This window comes from Periophthalmus magnuspinnatus, chromosome 13 (genome assembly GCF_009829125.3).
Source record: "Periophthalmus magnuspinnatus isolate fPerMag1 chromosome 13, fPerMag1.2.pri, whole genome shotgun sequence".
NCBI lineage: Eukaryota > Metazoa > Chordata > Actinopteri > Gobiiformes > Gobiidae > Periophthalmus > Periophthalmus magnuspinnatus.
In genome coordinates, this window is record NC_047138.1 from 18,160,395 (window position 1) to 18,177,252 (window position 16,858).

General features: G+C 41.4%; 1 protein-coding gene across 1 annotated transcript; it reads left to right on the forward strand.

Annotated features, from left to right (window-relative positions):
- The first annotated feature begins 1,041 nt into the window (after positions 1-1,041).
- pak4 (p21 protein (Cdc42/Rac)-activated kinase 4) lies at positions 1,042-16,810 on the forward strand. Its single transcript, XM_033976501.2, has 11 exons — positions 1,042-1,207; positions 5,155-5,386; positions 5,608-5,801; positions 6,058-6,235; positions 6,310-6,543; positions 6,711-7,154; positions 10,111-10,244; positions 10,882-11,008; positions 11,629-11,754; positions 12,043-12,177; positions 14,489-16,810. The coding sequence occupies exons 2-11, from the start codon at positions 5,186-5,188 to the stop codon at positions 14,642-14,644; spliced, it is 1,929 nt and encodes a 642-aa protein (XP_033832392.1). The 5' UTR covers positions 1,042-1,207; positions 5,155-5,185; the 3' UTR covers positions 14,645-16,810.
- The last annotated feature ends 48 nt before the right edge of the window (positions 16,811-16,858 follow it).

Sequence of the window (16,858 nt, forward strand, 5' to 3'; positions counted from 1 at the left end):
CATAATACAAATCTGTACAGAGGAAACTGATAACCCTGATGTGATGTGCAGTAGTATCATTAGCGGGATGCACCCTAATTGTGTTGCGATGGTGGTCTGATGGGGGAATAAAAGTGACGTGGGACTCAGAGCGTCAAAAACAAAAGTGAAACTTATAAAACAAGGTAACATGATGTTTTCAGGGAATATAACATTTTCAAAAGAATACAACACAACATGGTGATCTAAATATGTTATGTGTTAGCAGTTAAATACCCTCTAAACCCTAAAAGTTAACCAAAATCTATAACCTACCCTAGAACCAGTGGTGAAAGAAGTTCATTTTGTTAGTTAAAGCCATAGTATGTTGTTTTTTTTTTTTGTTCAGTTTTTTTTTTTTTTTTGCCAAATATAGACCATGTCTTTTCATTACGTATGTTTTATTGCACTGAAAAACATAGAAAAGCATGTGTCCTTCATTTTGTTCTTCTCATATTTGTAGGTCAATTAGAAAGCTATAATAACAGTTTAGGTACATTTAAATTCAAACTTAAGTTGTTTGGGGTAAGTTGATCCGGGCACTGTGGGATAAGTTGACCTACCTTTGCTTCAGAAAACAGAAAATCATGGAAAATTATATTTCAAAATATACTTTATAAAAATACTTTTGCGGGTTAACTTGAGGTGTCTGAGTCTGGTAAATACAAGTGAATTAAAATTAAAATGATAAATATAGGCAAATTCATTTTTCGCTCATTCAAGTTGAGAATTTCAGTTTTCAATTTCTTGTTTTAGATATCACACTCTTTTTGTGATTTTTTTAAACACTGCTTTACAGACGATAAGATATTCTCGATATTCAAATTTTGTATATCCACAAAATGACCACTTTTTAGATAAATCTCCCACCTCTAATTGTCACTGCAGCTTTAGGATCATTCTCCTGAATGTAATGTAGAGTTAATGTCATGGAAGGATATGCTCTTATTATAGAAATCAATCCTCCCCAAAAAGTGCGGAAACCCAGCGTGCTGTGCTGTCGCTCCGTTGCCATGGTGCTGCGCTGCAGTTTCCCGGATGTAGTACTTGGTTCAACATGGCGTCGCTAAAGTAATACTTGGGCTAATGTCACACAGTTTGGTTAAAGTTTACTTGCTTCTCGTACCCGAAACAAAGGAAGGATCGTTACGTCTTGGTGGGAGCTTAAACTTCACCTGAGGTTTTTCGGGTAAGTAGACGTCATATTCTCTCTAGTTTTGGGTACTTTTGAGTGTTGTGACCTAGCTTGTGACGAGACTCTATTCCTGTTTAACTAGATGCTAAGTGGCTAAAGTTAGCCGCTTTTCAGGTCTGGTCAGGTTTGGCGTGTGCAGACTTAACAGTGATCTTGATTGCGAATACCTTAACGTCAAGTTTGCTCTTTAAACGGAAAAGGGCTACGACTGGTTGTGTGTTTTAATGTCACGTCTCAAAGTTGTGAAACAGACCTTCAGTCGGGCTCCGATCCAAACGGCACAATTCAACTTGGGCAAAGCTACTAAGTGGGCCTTTATTTCTTCTACTCACTATAGATGCGTTTTGTTTTGGGGACTTTGTATTTGGTACAGAACAATAGTTGTAGTTTTAACCGTACGGTAGATTGCGTGTGGATGACCCGCCTATGGTGCGGCTTGTCCTGTACACACACTGTCTGCCTTACACTCAAACCTATCGCACCTTTGTATTGAATTGACTCTGAGCCGTGGTGAGCTTAATGTATTTGGCTTGTCGGCTACTGTAGGCCAAACATTCCATAGATGCCACAGCGGACACAGTGGTGAGAACTGTTCTCTGATGGGGCTGTTTCCTGGTATTGGCAACATTTTGAGGACTTTTTACCATTTAAATGGCCTTTATTAGGATATTTTCTGATCTACGTTATAATATTGTTTCCCTCTCAAAACATACCAGAAATAGTTTTTTGTTTCATGCACACATGTTTAACACACAAACTCTGCATATTTAGGTTGAGTTTTTCTCTCAAACTAAAGACACTTGTGATGTCATCTATTAATACAAGAAGTCCTCCACTGTGTTTTTAAACTCTTTACAGTTTCACTAGAATCATTTGGATAATTTCAGCCCTAGATTGCCAATTTCTACTGAACTAAGGGTAAAAGGTAGCTGTTAAGGTGAAAACCACGGCATCATGACATCACAAGGGGGAACAGAGCATTTTGAGCTTTGGAGATCCTGACAGACTAATAATAAAGGGTTACACAAACGTGTGAATGAAACGGAACACAACTTCAGGCTTGTTTTAAGGAGGTGACAAGATTATAACATGGCTTAAAGCTCATAGGAATCTATTTGTGTAATATAAGACCTTTTAGTTTTAACTTGTTAATTCATATGCCAAGAGTCCTAATTTTGTATCATCCTGAAATCCTTGGATAGCGCTCGAGATTGACCATGAAACACTTAACAATATTGGTAACTGTGTGACAAAATCCACAGATGGACATGCTATAACAACCAAAATATAAAAAAAAGAGCTATGGAAAAGCTCAATAAGCTGCTAACGTTTATAGATCTTGGGATTTTAACATGTTTTTTATTTTCTTTTTGTTTTATCTTTATTTATACAGGGGAACCCAATGAGAGTGCCTGACCTCTCGTTTTTCCTGGGTGTCCTGTTTAAAATACAATACAAGAACAAAAACAAGCAAAACAAATAAATATACAATCCATAATGACACAATGCTAGTGGGATATTGGCTCTCCACCAAGCATCGCTGATGTTGTTAGAACAGACAGGCTCATGGTCTGAGAATTACTTATTAATGTAGAACTGTACAGACTCTCCACAAATGAATAAAACATACAGTTTTTCTATAAACTTCATTATTCTCTTTCTGTTTAAGATAGTGATTATTAAATACAGGAAGGAATACAGGAGGAAATAAATGCCAAAGCAATATAGTACCAAAAACTAGGTATTTGTATCAGCACCAAAATGCTCAGCCCTACATGTAACCTCACTTGTACTGTTGGTGCCCTTTTTATACAATTATATTAAAATATTCTGTTCATAAAGTCACAAATGTAAAGCCAAAAGATTTTTTTACCTTGTATTGCATGAGTTTGCCAAAGTTTAGTAACAACTACACTACCAGTCAAAAGTTTGGACACACTTTTCCATATGTATTTAATTTAATTGTTTATATTGTAGATTCTCATTGAAGACATCAAAACTAAGAATGACACATATGGAATGTAAGAAATTAAATCTAAATAACTATAAATAAATAAAAAAATCCTTTACCCTTTGCTTTGGTCACTGCTTTGGACACTCTTGACATGCCTTAGCCGTGACATGGCACACCTGAAGTAAAATCAGGTGATTTCATCATGAAGCTCATTGAGAGAAGGCCGAGAGTTTGCAGGGCTGTCGTCAAAGCAAAGGACATGTCTTAGTATTTGAATCTAAAATAAAAAATATAAGCTTTTTTCGTTCTCTTCGCTGCATCATTCTGTGTATCTTGCACCATACAGTGGCTTGCAAAAGTATTCATCCCCCTGGAACTTTTTCAAATTTTGTCAACTGACAACCCAAAATTTTTTAATTTGCATTTTATATGACTATGTAACACAAAATGGTAAATAAGTGTGAAGTAGAAAGAAAATTATACATAATTTCTATATAAAAAAAACAAACTGAAAAGTGCAGCATGTAAAAGTATTCAGTCCTCCTAAGTCAATAGTATGTGGAACTGCCTTTTGCTGCAGTTACAGCTGCAAGTCTTTTGGGGTATGTCTCCACCAGCTTTGCACACCTACAGACTGAAATTCTTCCTGGCAAAACAGTTCAAGCTCTGTCAGATTTGATGGAGACCGTTTGTGAACTGCAGTTTTCAGATCTTGCCACAGATTCTCAATTGGATTTAGGTACGGACTTTGACTGGGCCATTCTAACACATGAATATGTTTTGCTTTAAACCATTCCATTGTTGCTTTGGCTTTATGTTTAGGATCGTTGTCCTACCGGAATGTGAACCTCCGCCCCAGTCTCAAGTCTTTTGCGGACTCAAACAGGTTTTCTTCCAAGATTGCCCTGTATTTAGCTCCATCCATCTTCCCATCAACTCTGACCAGCTTCCCTGTTCCAGCTGCAGAAAAGCACCCCCACAGCATGATGCTGCCACCACTGTGTTTGACTGTGGGGATGGTATGTTCAGAGTGATGTACAGTGTTAGTTTTCCTCCACACGTGGCGTTTTGCTTTTAGGCCAAAAAGTTTGATTTTGGTCTCATCAGACCAGAGCACCTTCTGTCACATGTTTGCTGTGTCCTCCAAATGACTTCTAGCGAACTGTAAACGAGACTTCTTATGGATGGTTTTCAACAATGGCTTTTTTATTGCCACTCTTCCATAAAGACCAGATTTGTGTAGTGCACGACTGATGAGTGCTCTTCTTGTTTGTTCTGTAAGTTTTGTTTGACGGCCATGTCTGGGTAGGTTTGCAGTTGTGCCATACTCTCTCTCAATTTCTGGATGATGGATTCAACAGTGCTTCTTGAGATGTTCACCGCTTTGGAAATCTTTTTAGATCGAAGCCCCGCTTTAAACTTCACAACTTTTTCTCGGACCTGTTTGATGTTCTCCTTTGACTTCATTTTGTGGTTTGCTTCCCAACACTCTCTTGACAAACTTCTGTGACCTTCACAGCACAGCTGCATTTATATTGAGACCAGATTACACACAGGTAGACTCTTTTTAGTCATTAGATCAACATTCAATCTTTCCAACTTCCAAAAGCAATTGGTTGCATTCAAGAAAATGGGGCCTGAATACTTTTGCATGCTGCACTTTTAAGTTTTTTTATATATAAAAAAAAAAGTGGAAATCTTGTAAAATATTTCCTTCCACTCCACACGTTTGTGCCATTTTGTGTTGTTCACTCACATAAATTGCTAAGAAAATGTATTTAATTTTGTGGTTGTGACGTGACAATATGTGAAAATGTTCCAGGGTGATTAATACTTTTGCAAGCCACTGTATATATGATGTCTTCCGTGTGTATCTAAAATGAAGTAAACATAAAGAAAAAAACACAATTAATGAGAAGGTGTGTCCAAGCTTTTGAATGGTAGTGTATCTCCCACCTCTAGGCTAATGTATATGTCATCCTTGCAGGTCTGATGCTGGGCTGCTATCAAATGCAGGCATGTTTTCCAAGAAGAAGAAGACCCGAATCGACATCTCTGCTCCATCTAACTTTGAGCATCGTGTGCACACTGACTTCGATGAGCAGGAGCAAAAGTTTGTGGGGCTGCCGCGCCAGTGGCAGTCCCTCATTGAAGACACAGCCAAGCGCCCCAAACCTTTCATTGATGCAACAGTCATCACTACTGTGGAGCCACGCAAAGTAAGGCTCCTGCTCTCCTGGAGTCACTACATATATAATACCTTTTTATGTTATGCATTTAGGGTATTTTTAAACCACTTTGGCCACCATCATACCTAAATTCAAATGCTTTCAGAGTTATACTTTGTTATGTTAGAGATTGACAAATAAGATAATTGGCTCACTTTGGAATTCAAAGCCAACTAATGTTTCAAACTAACCAGTTACTGTTTCACATCTAGACCATAGTACGAGGCAGCAAGATAGGTGTGGATGGCTCTCTGATATGGCTTCTGGATGAGTTTGACCAAATGTCCATAACACGCTCCAATTCACTGAGACGGGGAAGCCCACCTATCCAACCACGCAGGGACTTCCCCGGACAGCAGGAAAACGGAGAGCACCTTTACAGACACTACGCCCACCCAGGAGACAGGTACCACCGCCAAACCAAGCAGACAGGACACAGGTACCACCCCCAAACCATGCACATAGAGGACAGGTACCTCTACCAAGCCAACCAGATAAAGCACAGGTACCACCCCCAAACCAAGCAGATAAGAGGACAGGTATCACTCACATCCAAGAGACGGGGGATAGGTACCACTCATATCCAGCAGACAGGGAACAAATGGCATCTGTTAAGCAGAGGGTGGGTGCACATGGGTGACTTGACCTCTGTTTCTTTATAGAGAGGGACCACGAGCCAAACCAGAACATGCGGTCCCGCCTCTCAAAGATGAAAAAGTCCAGGGACGTCCTCAGCAGCAACCCAGGGGACAAGAGCCTAGCAGGGGCCACAGAGACAGACCAGGCTCTGGGCCCCCGCCTGTCCCACATAGAGACAGAGAACACCGGGAACACAACCAGGTTCTGACCGAATGAGGTTTTTAACCTAATACTTTGAGTTGAGTATCTATAACTGACTGTACACATTCTCTCAGGAGCAGATGGCGCGTAAGAATCAGCCCAGTGAACACAGACCCAAGTCCAGCTACACTGGTCCTGAAGGCAGCCCTCAGTCTCCCAGAGACAAAAGGCCCCTGTCCGGCCCCAACATCCGCACCCCAAACCTGCCTGTGACAGAGGGTGTCCTGAAGACTGCTCAGCAGAATACAAGGCCCTTTAACACCTACCCACGTGCAGACAGCGAGGGCAGCCGCAGTCCCACAGGCCCGGTGAGACTATACACCCTTTATATTGTTATAGATGTTGATTGATGTTCAACTGATCCTAAGGCTATTTAAATATTTGACTGCATGTATACTGTTTGACTGCATGTATACTGTCAAATTATTTTAATGTGTAAAAATAACAGAAGTACTGTGTTTTCTTGCTTTCACAGCCTGTTCGGAAGCACGAGAGTTCCCCCAACAACGTCCCCCCCACAGGACCCAGCAATGTTTCACCTAAGCCCTCTTTAAGCCACCCTCACCACACCTCCCACCCCACTCTGACCCCAGAGGTGTCCCAGCAGCACCCACACACACCTCATCCCAACATTCCAGCACCAAGGCCCCCAGTGCAGTCTGCGGCCTCTGGGGCCCCTCCCCAAGCCCGCTCCCCACAGAGAGAGCCCCAGAGGGTGTCCCATGAGCAGTTCAGAGCTGCCCTGCAGATGGTGGTGGACCCTGGTGACCCACGCACTTACCTAGACCACTATATCAAAATTGGGGAGGGTTCCACAGGCATTGTGTGCATCGCCACAGTAAAAACCACTGGGAAACTTGTAGCAGTAAAAAAGATGGACCTGAGGAAACAACAGAGGAGAGAGCTACTCTTTAATGAGGTACATCTCACAGCCCTTCCACCCATGCATTCACACAAAAGTTATGCATATTATTTTGTAGAAGCTTTCTGCCTCATACATTTTAGTGTCATAGAAATTTATGTATACCGTATTTTCCGCACTATAAGGCGCATCGGAATATAAGGCGCACCTTCAATGAATGGCCTATTTTAAAACAAATTTCATATATAGGGCGCACCGCATTATAAGGTGCGTAGAATAGAAACTACTGTCGTAGCTGGGGTTGTGTTATGTATCCACTAGATGGAGCTGCGCTAAAGGAAATGTCAACTAAACAGTCAGATAAGTTAGTCAGTCAAACTTTATCAATAGAATGTAAAAAAAAAAGTTCTGAAAACTTTATTCACTTAGAAAACAAGTTAACGCATTAACAATATACTCTCATAGTGCAAAGCTATAACAATAAGTCAACGTGTTTCAAACATTAGTGTCCATTTTCACAAATACGAAAATAATGAAAGAAACACGTAAAGGTCACATTTTCAGTTCACTCCTCAGTCACGAATCCATCGAATTCTTCATCTTCAGTGTCTGAGTTGAAGAGTTGGGCGAGTTGCGCATTCAAAGTGCCCGATTCCGTCTCACCAAAATCGCCATCATCCGAGTCGCTGCTGTTGTCTGGCAGTTCATTGACAATTCCTGCCTTCCTGAACGCGCGGACCATGGTTGAGACTGATATATCAGCCCAGGCATCCGCAATCCATTTGCAGATTGTGGTGTATGTCACCCGGCGCTGTCTCCCCGTCTTGGTGAACGTGTGTTCGCCTTCTGTCATCCACTTCTCCCATGTAGTTCGCAGTCTAGATTTGAACGCCCTGTTGACACCAATATCTAGTGGCTGGAGTTCTTTAGTCAATCCACCCGGAATGACGGCAAGCACCGAATTAGTGTGCTTCACTGTTTTTTGACATCATCAGTGATATGGGCGCGCATAGAGTCATAGATCAATAGGAACGGAGCTGTGTGGAAAAAGCCACCCGGTCTCTTGACGTAAATTTCTCTAAGCCACTCACTCATCTTTTCTTGATCCATCCATCCCTTTGGGTTAGTTTTGATGACAATGCCGGCTGGAAATTTTTCTTTTGGTAAGGTCTTCCTTTTGAAAATAACCATGGGTGGAAGTTTATGGCCATTAACCTGGCATGCAAGAACTACCGTGAAGGATGCCTTCTCATTCCCTGTGGTGCGTATATTCACCATACTGGTCCCCGTTTTCTCCACAGTACGGTTCACAGGAATATCAAAGGTGAGTGGGACCTCGTCCATATTGATGATGTGCTCTGGCCGCATGTTCTTTTCAGTGATGTTGTTTTTGTGGTACGCGCGGAAAAGGGACAGCTTTTCTTGGTAATCTTTTGGCAGTTGCTGCGAGATGGTAGTTCGCGTGCGGATGGAGAGATTACGTCTTTTCATAAAACGAAAGCACCAAGAAGGACCGCCTCTAAATTCATTGATGTTCATGTCGCTAGCTAGCGCTCTTGCCTTCATTCGAATAGTGACTGTAGAGATGCTTCTACTTGCTGCTGTCTGTTCAACAACCCACTGTTCGAGTTTGTCCTCCAACTGTGGCCATCTCGCTTCGTTCCCTCGGAAACTCTTTTTAGTCTTTTTTACTTGACGCAGCTCATTTTGTTGCTTCCTCCACTTTCGTACCATTGACTCGTTAATGTTGAATTCTCTCGCTGCTGCTCTATTCCCATGTTCTACTGCGTGACTGATAGCTTTGAGTTTGAACTCTGCGTCATAAGCGTGTCTCTTGAAATGTGCCATTTTGGGGTCTTTATACACACAAAAGTGGTGTGGGACTAGAATTCCTCTTTACCGTTATTCTCGCTATTACTATTACTATACGGTAGTCATAATTAGCCAATATTGATCCATATATAAGGTGCGCCTTATAGTGCAGAAAATACGGTACCCACATAGTCCTTCATGACCAATAACATTAATACTGATGGCAAAAAAATCCTCATCTGAATGAATGCATACTATGTGGCTTCATACTGTCGTCAGTTTGCAACTACTAGGTGATTCTTTGGAACGTTCACTCTACACTTCACCTGTCACACAATCAGTTCATGACGGAGGCTAACCAATAGGTAGAGTGGGGAAAAATGTCAGTCTTTAAGCATAGAGCGGCATTATACAGAGAAGCATCGAATCACAATCTGGCAAAATCATCAGTAGATAGTCACAGGGATCAGATCGCCCAGCCCTAACTGACATAACACATGATACCTGTGGCCTCAGAAGCTCATGTTTGAAGTCACGTGACATGCAGTGTATTGTTTACTAGTTACACTGATTTGCGATCTGTCATTTACAGGGAGTGGCTATACTGAAATTAGCGGTGGATGATACTGACAAAAACTGATAGATCAGTATTCATAATCGGACATTATTGGGCAATATTAGCGAAATATGCTGTACCTGAACTTGTCCTGTTGTTATTTTATTCTCCAGTTTTGCATATCTTCGAAGCAACATTCATGATTGTATTGATAATTTCATATATTTACATTGCCCATCTTTAAATTGAAAATAAATAAATAAATAAAAAATAATTGAAAAAGGCACAGAAACAATTACATTTTTGAGGTTCTGTTTGTGGTTCATTATCTAATTACAGGACCAAATACCATCAAAATTAAGACAAAAAATTGTGTAAACAACAGCTCCCAAAGGTAATCTGGCTTAGTCCATGTATTTAAGCAAGGTTAATAAGATTTAAAGGTTTAAGGTTTACAAAATAGATAATATGACCTGTTCATAGTTGCATGAGTTCTGTGATCCCTGAGTCTGTCACAGGACCTGGTGAGTGATGATGAAGTATGTTTGTGCATTAGTCTCTCCTGTTGATGGAGCTCCCAGATGCTTTGATATGTGTCATGTATATGCTGTTGGTCATGTATACAGTGTGTGTCTTTGTGTGCAGGTGGTCATTATGCGGGACTATCACCATGACAATGTGGTGGAGATGTACAACAGCTACCTGGTGGGAGATGAGCTGTGGGTGGTGATGGAGTTCCTGGAGGGAGGAGCACTCACGGACATTGTGACACACACCAGGTGAGCCAGCAGAGGGCAGTCAACAGGCATCATTATTGGCCTCTTGGCACAAAGGATATATGGGATGCATTTGAGCTAGAGTTTGAAAATTTCTTATCATGATAACACTGTTTCGAATCCTATATTACAATGATAATAAAAATACTCTTTCTTTAGGCAATAGAATGTGGTTTTCAACATTAACTCATTGTACCTTCTTTTATATTACCATGTGGTCTTGTATCTCTGTAATCCCTCAGTGGTCCAGGTAGCTTCCATAGTGATCCATGGGCATATACTAGTCTATGTGGTCTTATACTTGTTCTGATATAGCTCAAGATCATTCTACAGCTATTCAAGAAAGGTTCATTCCTGTCCTGTGAATGGGACTTTTTTTTTAGTATTGATACCGATTCAAATGAATATCTAGATTTGATACTAGTTTTAGTATTGATTAATATCAGATTTTCGATAGTTGTGGCAACCCCAAGTTTCAGCATGTGTACTCCTATACTTCGGTCAAATCACTCAGCTGCTGCTTGGGACTTTTGATGGCCAACTGTATGCATTCACTCATAGCAAAAAGCATTTTTTGAAAAGTATGCATTTGAGTTTTGAATTTATACAAATAAAACCTTGCATTGCTCTTTGTGCACAGAATGAATGAGGAGCAGATAGCCACAGTATGTGTGTCTGTGCTTAAGGCCCTGTCTGTGCTGCACACTCAGGGAGTTATCCACCGTGACATCAAGAGCGACTCCATCCTACTGACCCATGATGGACGAGTACGTACAGCACCTCCGCTCTCTGCCACAACCAAACTGTATAAAGGCCTTATATAGTACAAACAAGGTCATCCCATTATTTGCCTTGTACTTTGTTGGATAATTGCATGTCAGTACTGTTTGCTGACAGTCAATATTGGGAGATAACTAAATGCATTTACCGAAAAAAACTATTTGGAATGCACATTTTTAGTAACTGTATTCCGGTATAGTTACTCTTTCATTTGGTGGTATTCAGAATACAATTACTTTCCTAAATATAAAGGTATACATGGCAGTACTTAATTATGTAGTTTTTAGCTTTGGACTGCACAATATTGGTGAGAAAAATAGAAAACACAGCTCCAGCAGTGCATGCATGTGTGATTTTTATTTTTTTTCTTCTCTAATTGGACATAAATTAATGCATAACAAACTCTACAACAAAAATCAAGCAATCATTTTTTACATAAATAAATACATTTTAATTCTGGTATTTAGTATTCTGCAACAAAATAGATTTTCAAAGTATTCTTCCCATCACTGCTATCAGTAGAGACAGATAGTGCAGAGCATTCTAGACAAAGTCTAGAAAACTTGTCTCTAAAAAAAGGTGTCTGATGTGAAGATGTCTGTTTCAGGTGAAGCTGTCAGACTTCGGCTTCTGTGCTCAGGTCTCCAAAGAGGTGCAGAGGAGGAAGTCTCTGGTGGGGACTCCATATTGGATGGCCCCAGAGCTCATCTCACGACTGCCCTACGGCCCTGAGGTACCAAACTCAGGACACCATTCAAGGCTGTTTGTCCCCTGCGCTTTGCTGTCCCCTGCGCTTTGCTGTCCCCTGCGCTTTGCCGTCCTCTGCACTTTCCCAGTCCCCTGTCCTGTCCCAGTCCCCTGTCCTGTCCCAGTCCCCTGTCCTGTCCCAGTCCCCTGTCCTGTCCCAGTCCCCTGTCCTGTCCCAGTCCCCTGTCCTTCCCAGTCCCCTGTCCTGTCCTGTTTTATGTCCTGCCCTGTTTCGTGCCCTACCCACCTCTGAGACTTGGTCTCCCCATTGCAGGTGGACATCTGGTCTTTGGGCATCATGGTCATTGAGATGGTCGACGGAGAGCCGCCATACTTCAATGAGCCGCCCCTGAAAGCCATGAAGATGATCCGAGACAACCTTCCCCCGAAACTCAAGAACCTGCACAAGGTACTCACCTCTGCTACAAAGTACACGCCCCTGTACTGCCCCAATCACATTATACACTAGGGTACAAAAGTATCCAAAATCAGATACTAATCTATACTAAAATTAGTATTGAGACTAGATACTCATTTGAGCAGGAATTGATACTAAAAAAGTCACATTCATAGGACAAAAATAAACCTTTCCTGAATAGCTTTAGAATGATCTTGAGCTGTATCAGAACAAGTATAAGACCACATAGATTAGTATACGCCCATGGACCACTATGGAACTTACCTGGATGATTGAGGGATGAAGAAGGAAATGAAGAAATATGTGAAGAGTTGATTTGCAAAAACAAATACACACGTGGACAAAATTGTTGGTACCCTTCGGTTAATGAAAGAAAAACTCAGAATGGTCACAGAAATAACTTGAATCTCACAAAAAAGTAATAATAAAGAAAAATTATATGAAATTTAACCATTGAAAATCAGACATTGCTTTTCAACCATGCTTCAACAGAATTACTTAACTAAACTTAAATAAACTCACGAAACAGGCCTGGACAAAAATGATGGTACCCCTAGAAAATACTGAAAATAATGTGACCAAAGGGACATGTTAATCCAAGGTGTGTCCACTAATTAACATCACAGGTGTCTACAGGTGTCTTGTAATCAGTCAGCGAGCCTATATATAGGGCTACAGGACGTCACTGTGCTGTTTGGTGACATGGTGTGTACCACACTCAACATGGACCAGAGGAAGCAAAGGAAAGAGTTGTCTCAGGAGATTAGAAAGAAGCATATTAAAGGTAAAGGCTGCAAGACCATCTCCAAGCAGTTTGATGTTCCTGTGACTACAGTTTCACATATTATTCAGAAATTTAAGATCCATGGGACTGTAGCCAACCTCCCTGGACGTGGCCGCAGGAGGAAAATTGATGACCAATCAAAGAGACGGATAATATGAATGGAAACAAAAGAGCCCAGCAAAACTTCTAAAGAGATTAAAGGTGAACTTCAAGCTCAAGGAACATCAGTGTCAGATCGCACCATCCGTCATTATTTGAGCCAAAGTGGACTTAATGAGAGACGACCAAGGAGGACACCATTGTTGAAAACAAATCATAAAAAAGCCAGATTGGAATTTGCCAAACTACATGTTGACGAGCCATAAAGCTTCCGGGAGAATGTCTTATGGACAGATGAGACAAAAATTGAACTTTTTGCCAAGGGGCATCAGCTCTATGTTCACAGATGGAAAAATGAAGCATATCAAGAAAAGAACACTGCCCTACTGTGAAACATGCAGGAGGCTCTGTTATGTTCTGGGGCTGCTTTGCTGCATCTGGCACAGGGAGTCTTGAATCTGTGCAGGGTACAATGAAATCTCAAGATTATCAAGGGATTCTAGAGAGAAATGTGCTGGCCAGTGTCAGAAAGCTTGGTCTCAGTCGCAGGTTATGGGTCTTGCAACAGGACAAAACACACAGCTAAAAACACACAAGAATGGCTAAGAGGAAAACATTGGACTGTTCTAAAGTGGCCTTCTATGAGCCCTGGCCTAAATCCTATTGAGCGTCTTTGGAAGGAGCTAAAACATGCTGTCTGGAAAAGGCGCCCTTCAAACCTGAGACAACTGGAGCAGTTTGCTCATGAGGAGTGGGATAAAATACCTACTGAGAGGCGCAGAAGTCTCATTGGCAGTTACAGGAATCGTTTGATTGCAGTGATTGCCTCAAAAGGTTGCGACAAAATATTAAGTTAAGGGTACCATCATTTTTGTCCGAGCCTGTTTCATGAGTTTATTTAAATAATTCTGTTGAAGCATGGTTGAAAAGCAATGACTGACTGTCATTGGTATTTCATAGAATGTTTATTTATTATTACTTCTGTGAGATTCAAGTTATTTTTGTGGCCATTGTGAGTTTTTCTTCCATTGACCGACGGGTACCAACAATTTTGTCCAAGTGTGTAAGTGCCATTTGAAAAAGTCATTGAATGCTTATTTTTTGTTTTATTTATTTATTTGAAGGACAGTGTGCAGATACATTAAAAAGATGGCTGCACCAGATTTAGCAAAATGCTAATTTCCATCTGTAGTCCTTGGCTTGCAGTTTACCCTCAGTATAGTAATATTTCCAAAAGCCAAATCTATTTTACTGCTATCAAAATATAGCAGTAAACCCCCAACTGAATTAAAAAAAACAACAACAAAAGTAACAAAAAGAAATTTCTCAAAACGGAGCAATCTGTTTTTGCTATTGAATGCTTAATTTGCTCATGAGATGGTACTGTAATCTGATGTGTCTGATCTTCCTGTACTTCAGGTCTCTCCCCTCCTGAAGGGCTTCCTGGACAGGATGCTGGTGCGAGACCCCGCTCAGAGGGCTACAGCTAGTGAACTCCTCAAACACCCTTTTCTGTCAAAAGCTGGCCCCCCCTCCTGCATCGTCCCTCTCATGAGACATAACCGGATCAAGTGAACTGTGCACTCCCAACATAGAGCCACTCAAACCTGTGTGCAGACCTGGCAATAAAGTGTGTGTGCACGCGTATGTGTGTGTATGTATGTGTGTGTATGTATGTGTGTGTATGTATGTGTGTGTATGTATGTGTGTGTGCGCGCGTATGTGCGTATATGGTGAGTCTTTTAATCTTTCACCTTAGTTTAAACTCCCCATGTGAACACTGAGAAGAACGCAAAGTAACCACGAGCCCTTTTAGCCTGTATTTTCATAAACGTTTTTGCCAGTATGAAGCATGTGATGTAACGTTTGACACTGGCCTCATCTCACGGCCCCCCACCACTTCCATGAGTGACTACTGAGTGTGGGAGGCTCCAGACTCAAGCTTCACTGTGGCCAAATAAACTCACTCACTGTTGGACATACCAGACACTACAGCGGGAAAAACACTGGAGATTTCAACATGAACTGTACATTCAATTGTTTTGGAGAGCAGGTCTAACCACGTTGTGGGGCCAAACTTTAGCATGTAAGTCTTAGTGCTGGATTTATCAGTGTTGGTTGAGTCATTCTAGACTGGCTCAGAATGGCTCATGTCACATGTTTTTCCTGTACCAGCACGATACTTCCTCAAACACTTTGACTTGTTTTAATCCCTGTATTACATTTCACTGTGGCCCCACTGCACAGCCTGTTCAGGTGTTGGATGACTTTTGTATGTGGTATTTTCTGATCATGTTTTAGGTTGAGATGTGAAACCCTTTGAAGCACTGTCAGTGGAGATGAAGCTGCACACTGGTCTCCTGCTGCTTTTCTCCTCATGCGTCTGCTTGTACATGTGGTGGCACTGTAGCATTACACCAGCCTGTGTAAACCCCTAGAGTCTTCAAAGTCCACTTCCAAAGTGCTGAAGAAGCACCAGAACCCACTGAGCATGTCTGAAGAGACACAAGTGTGCCAATGTCATACACACACACCCCCACACCCCCACACCCACACACCCACACCCACACACACACACCCCCACACACACACACCCCTACACACATACATGCATACATACTGAGCTGTCCACACAAGGGCCCAGCTTTGGAGAGGTTTGTGGCACTAAACAAGCAGAGAACATGCCTATAAGACGGACAATCAGTGATAGCTCAGTTTGGTGTAGCACTGTATATTAAGCAGTGTGGACATGTTAGCACAAACTGCTTTTTAGAGATCTCTAAATGCCCGCAAATGACACTAGAGCTCCTTTAAATGGCCCTATGCCCCTGTACAAATGACACTAGAGTTCCTTTTAACGGCCCTGTGCTCCTGTGCAAGTGACACTAGAGCTTCTTTAAATGGTCCTATACCCCTGTGCAAGAGACACTAGAGCTCCTTTAAACGGCCTTATACCCCTGTGTTTCTTCTCCAGAAAGACAGTTTGCAACAGATGCTGGGCTCCGTATGTTGTCTAATGTTGAATGGCCTACCCCAAGTGAACCTGCACAGGTTTGTGGGGCCGCTGAGGGCAGCAGCCTTCTGCTTCTGTGAAGTGGAGCACAAAGTGGCTCGGCTGCATTTGATCTAGGTTCTTTTAGATTGTGGTACATGATTAACCTGGACCGGCCCACTGAGCACTACATGTCTACATCACTACATTCCTGAATGCTGCTGAAGCTAGAATCAGCAGCAATAAGAAAATAAGCTGTGGCAACTAGCGGCAACATGTATTTTATTTCCCAAATTTGACAAATTTCACAAATGTTACTTTTTGCAAATACATATTTTGTAAAGTTTGTTGTGCAAGTTGTCTTTTTGCGCATATTTATCACACACAACACAATATGTAATTTAATTTTAAATTTTCCATAAGCTTTCAAGAACAAGTAGCCTATAATATGAATATTATTACAAAAATATACAGACAACTAAGGAACTCTCTATTCTCTGGTTTAGTTAATTTAGTTAGTTCACTCTACTCTGACCTCTCCACTCTGCGGCAAACACTGTCCGCACCTTAATAGAGCCAAGCCCCAAAACGTTTAGCTGTATGGTCTTCCAAAAAACACCACCAGACAGATACCAAATGACTCAATTATTTAAAAAAATATGGATAATGCTAATAAGTATAGCATGCTTTGACTATCTGCAAATTGATGTGCATCAGTCCTGGACACATCTACAACCTGCCTATCCTGGTTCAGTCCTGCTTTCGTCCTTTGTCCAACCCTGTGAAGTGTCAACTGC

Bases quoted from the DNA above. Each gene is read 5' to 3' on its own strand.
- pak4 (XM_033976501.2), top strand. From the start codon at position 5,186: ATGTTTTCCAAGAAGAAGAAGACCCGAATCGACATCTCTGCTCCATCT. The intron at 5,387-5,607 runs GTAAGGCTCCTG...TTTCACATCTAG, and splicing joins CTACTGTGGAGCCACGCAAA to ACCATAGTACGAGGCAGCAA. The intron at 12,178-14,488 runs GTACTCACCTCT...CCTGTACTTCAG, and splicing joins AACTCAAGAACCTGCACAAG to GTCTCTCCCCTCCTGAAGGG.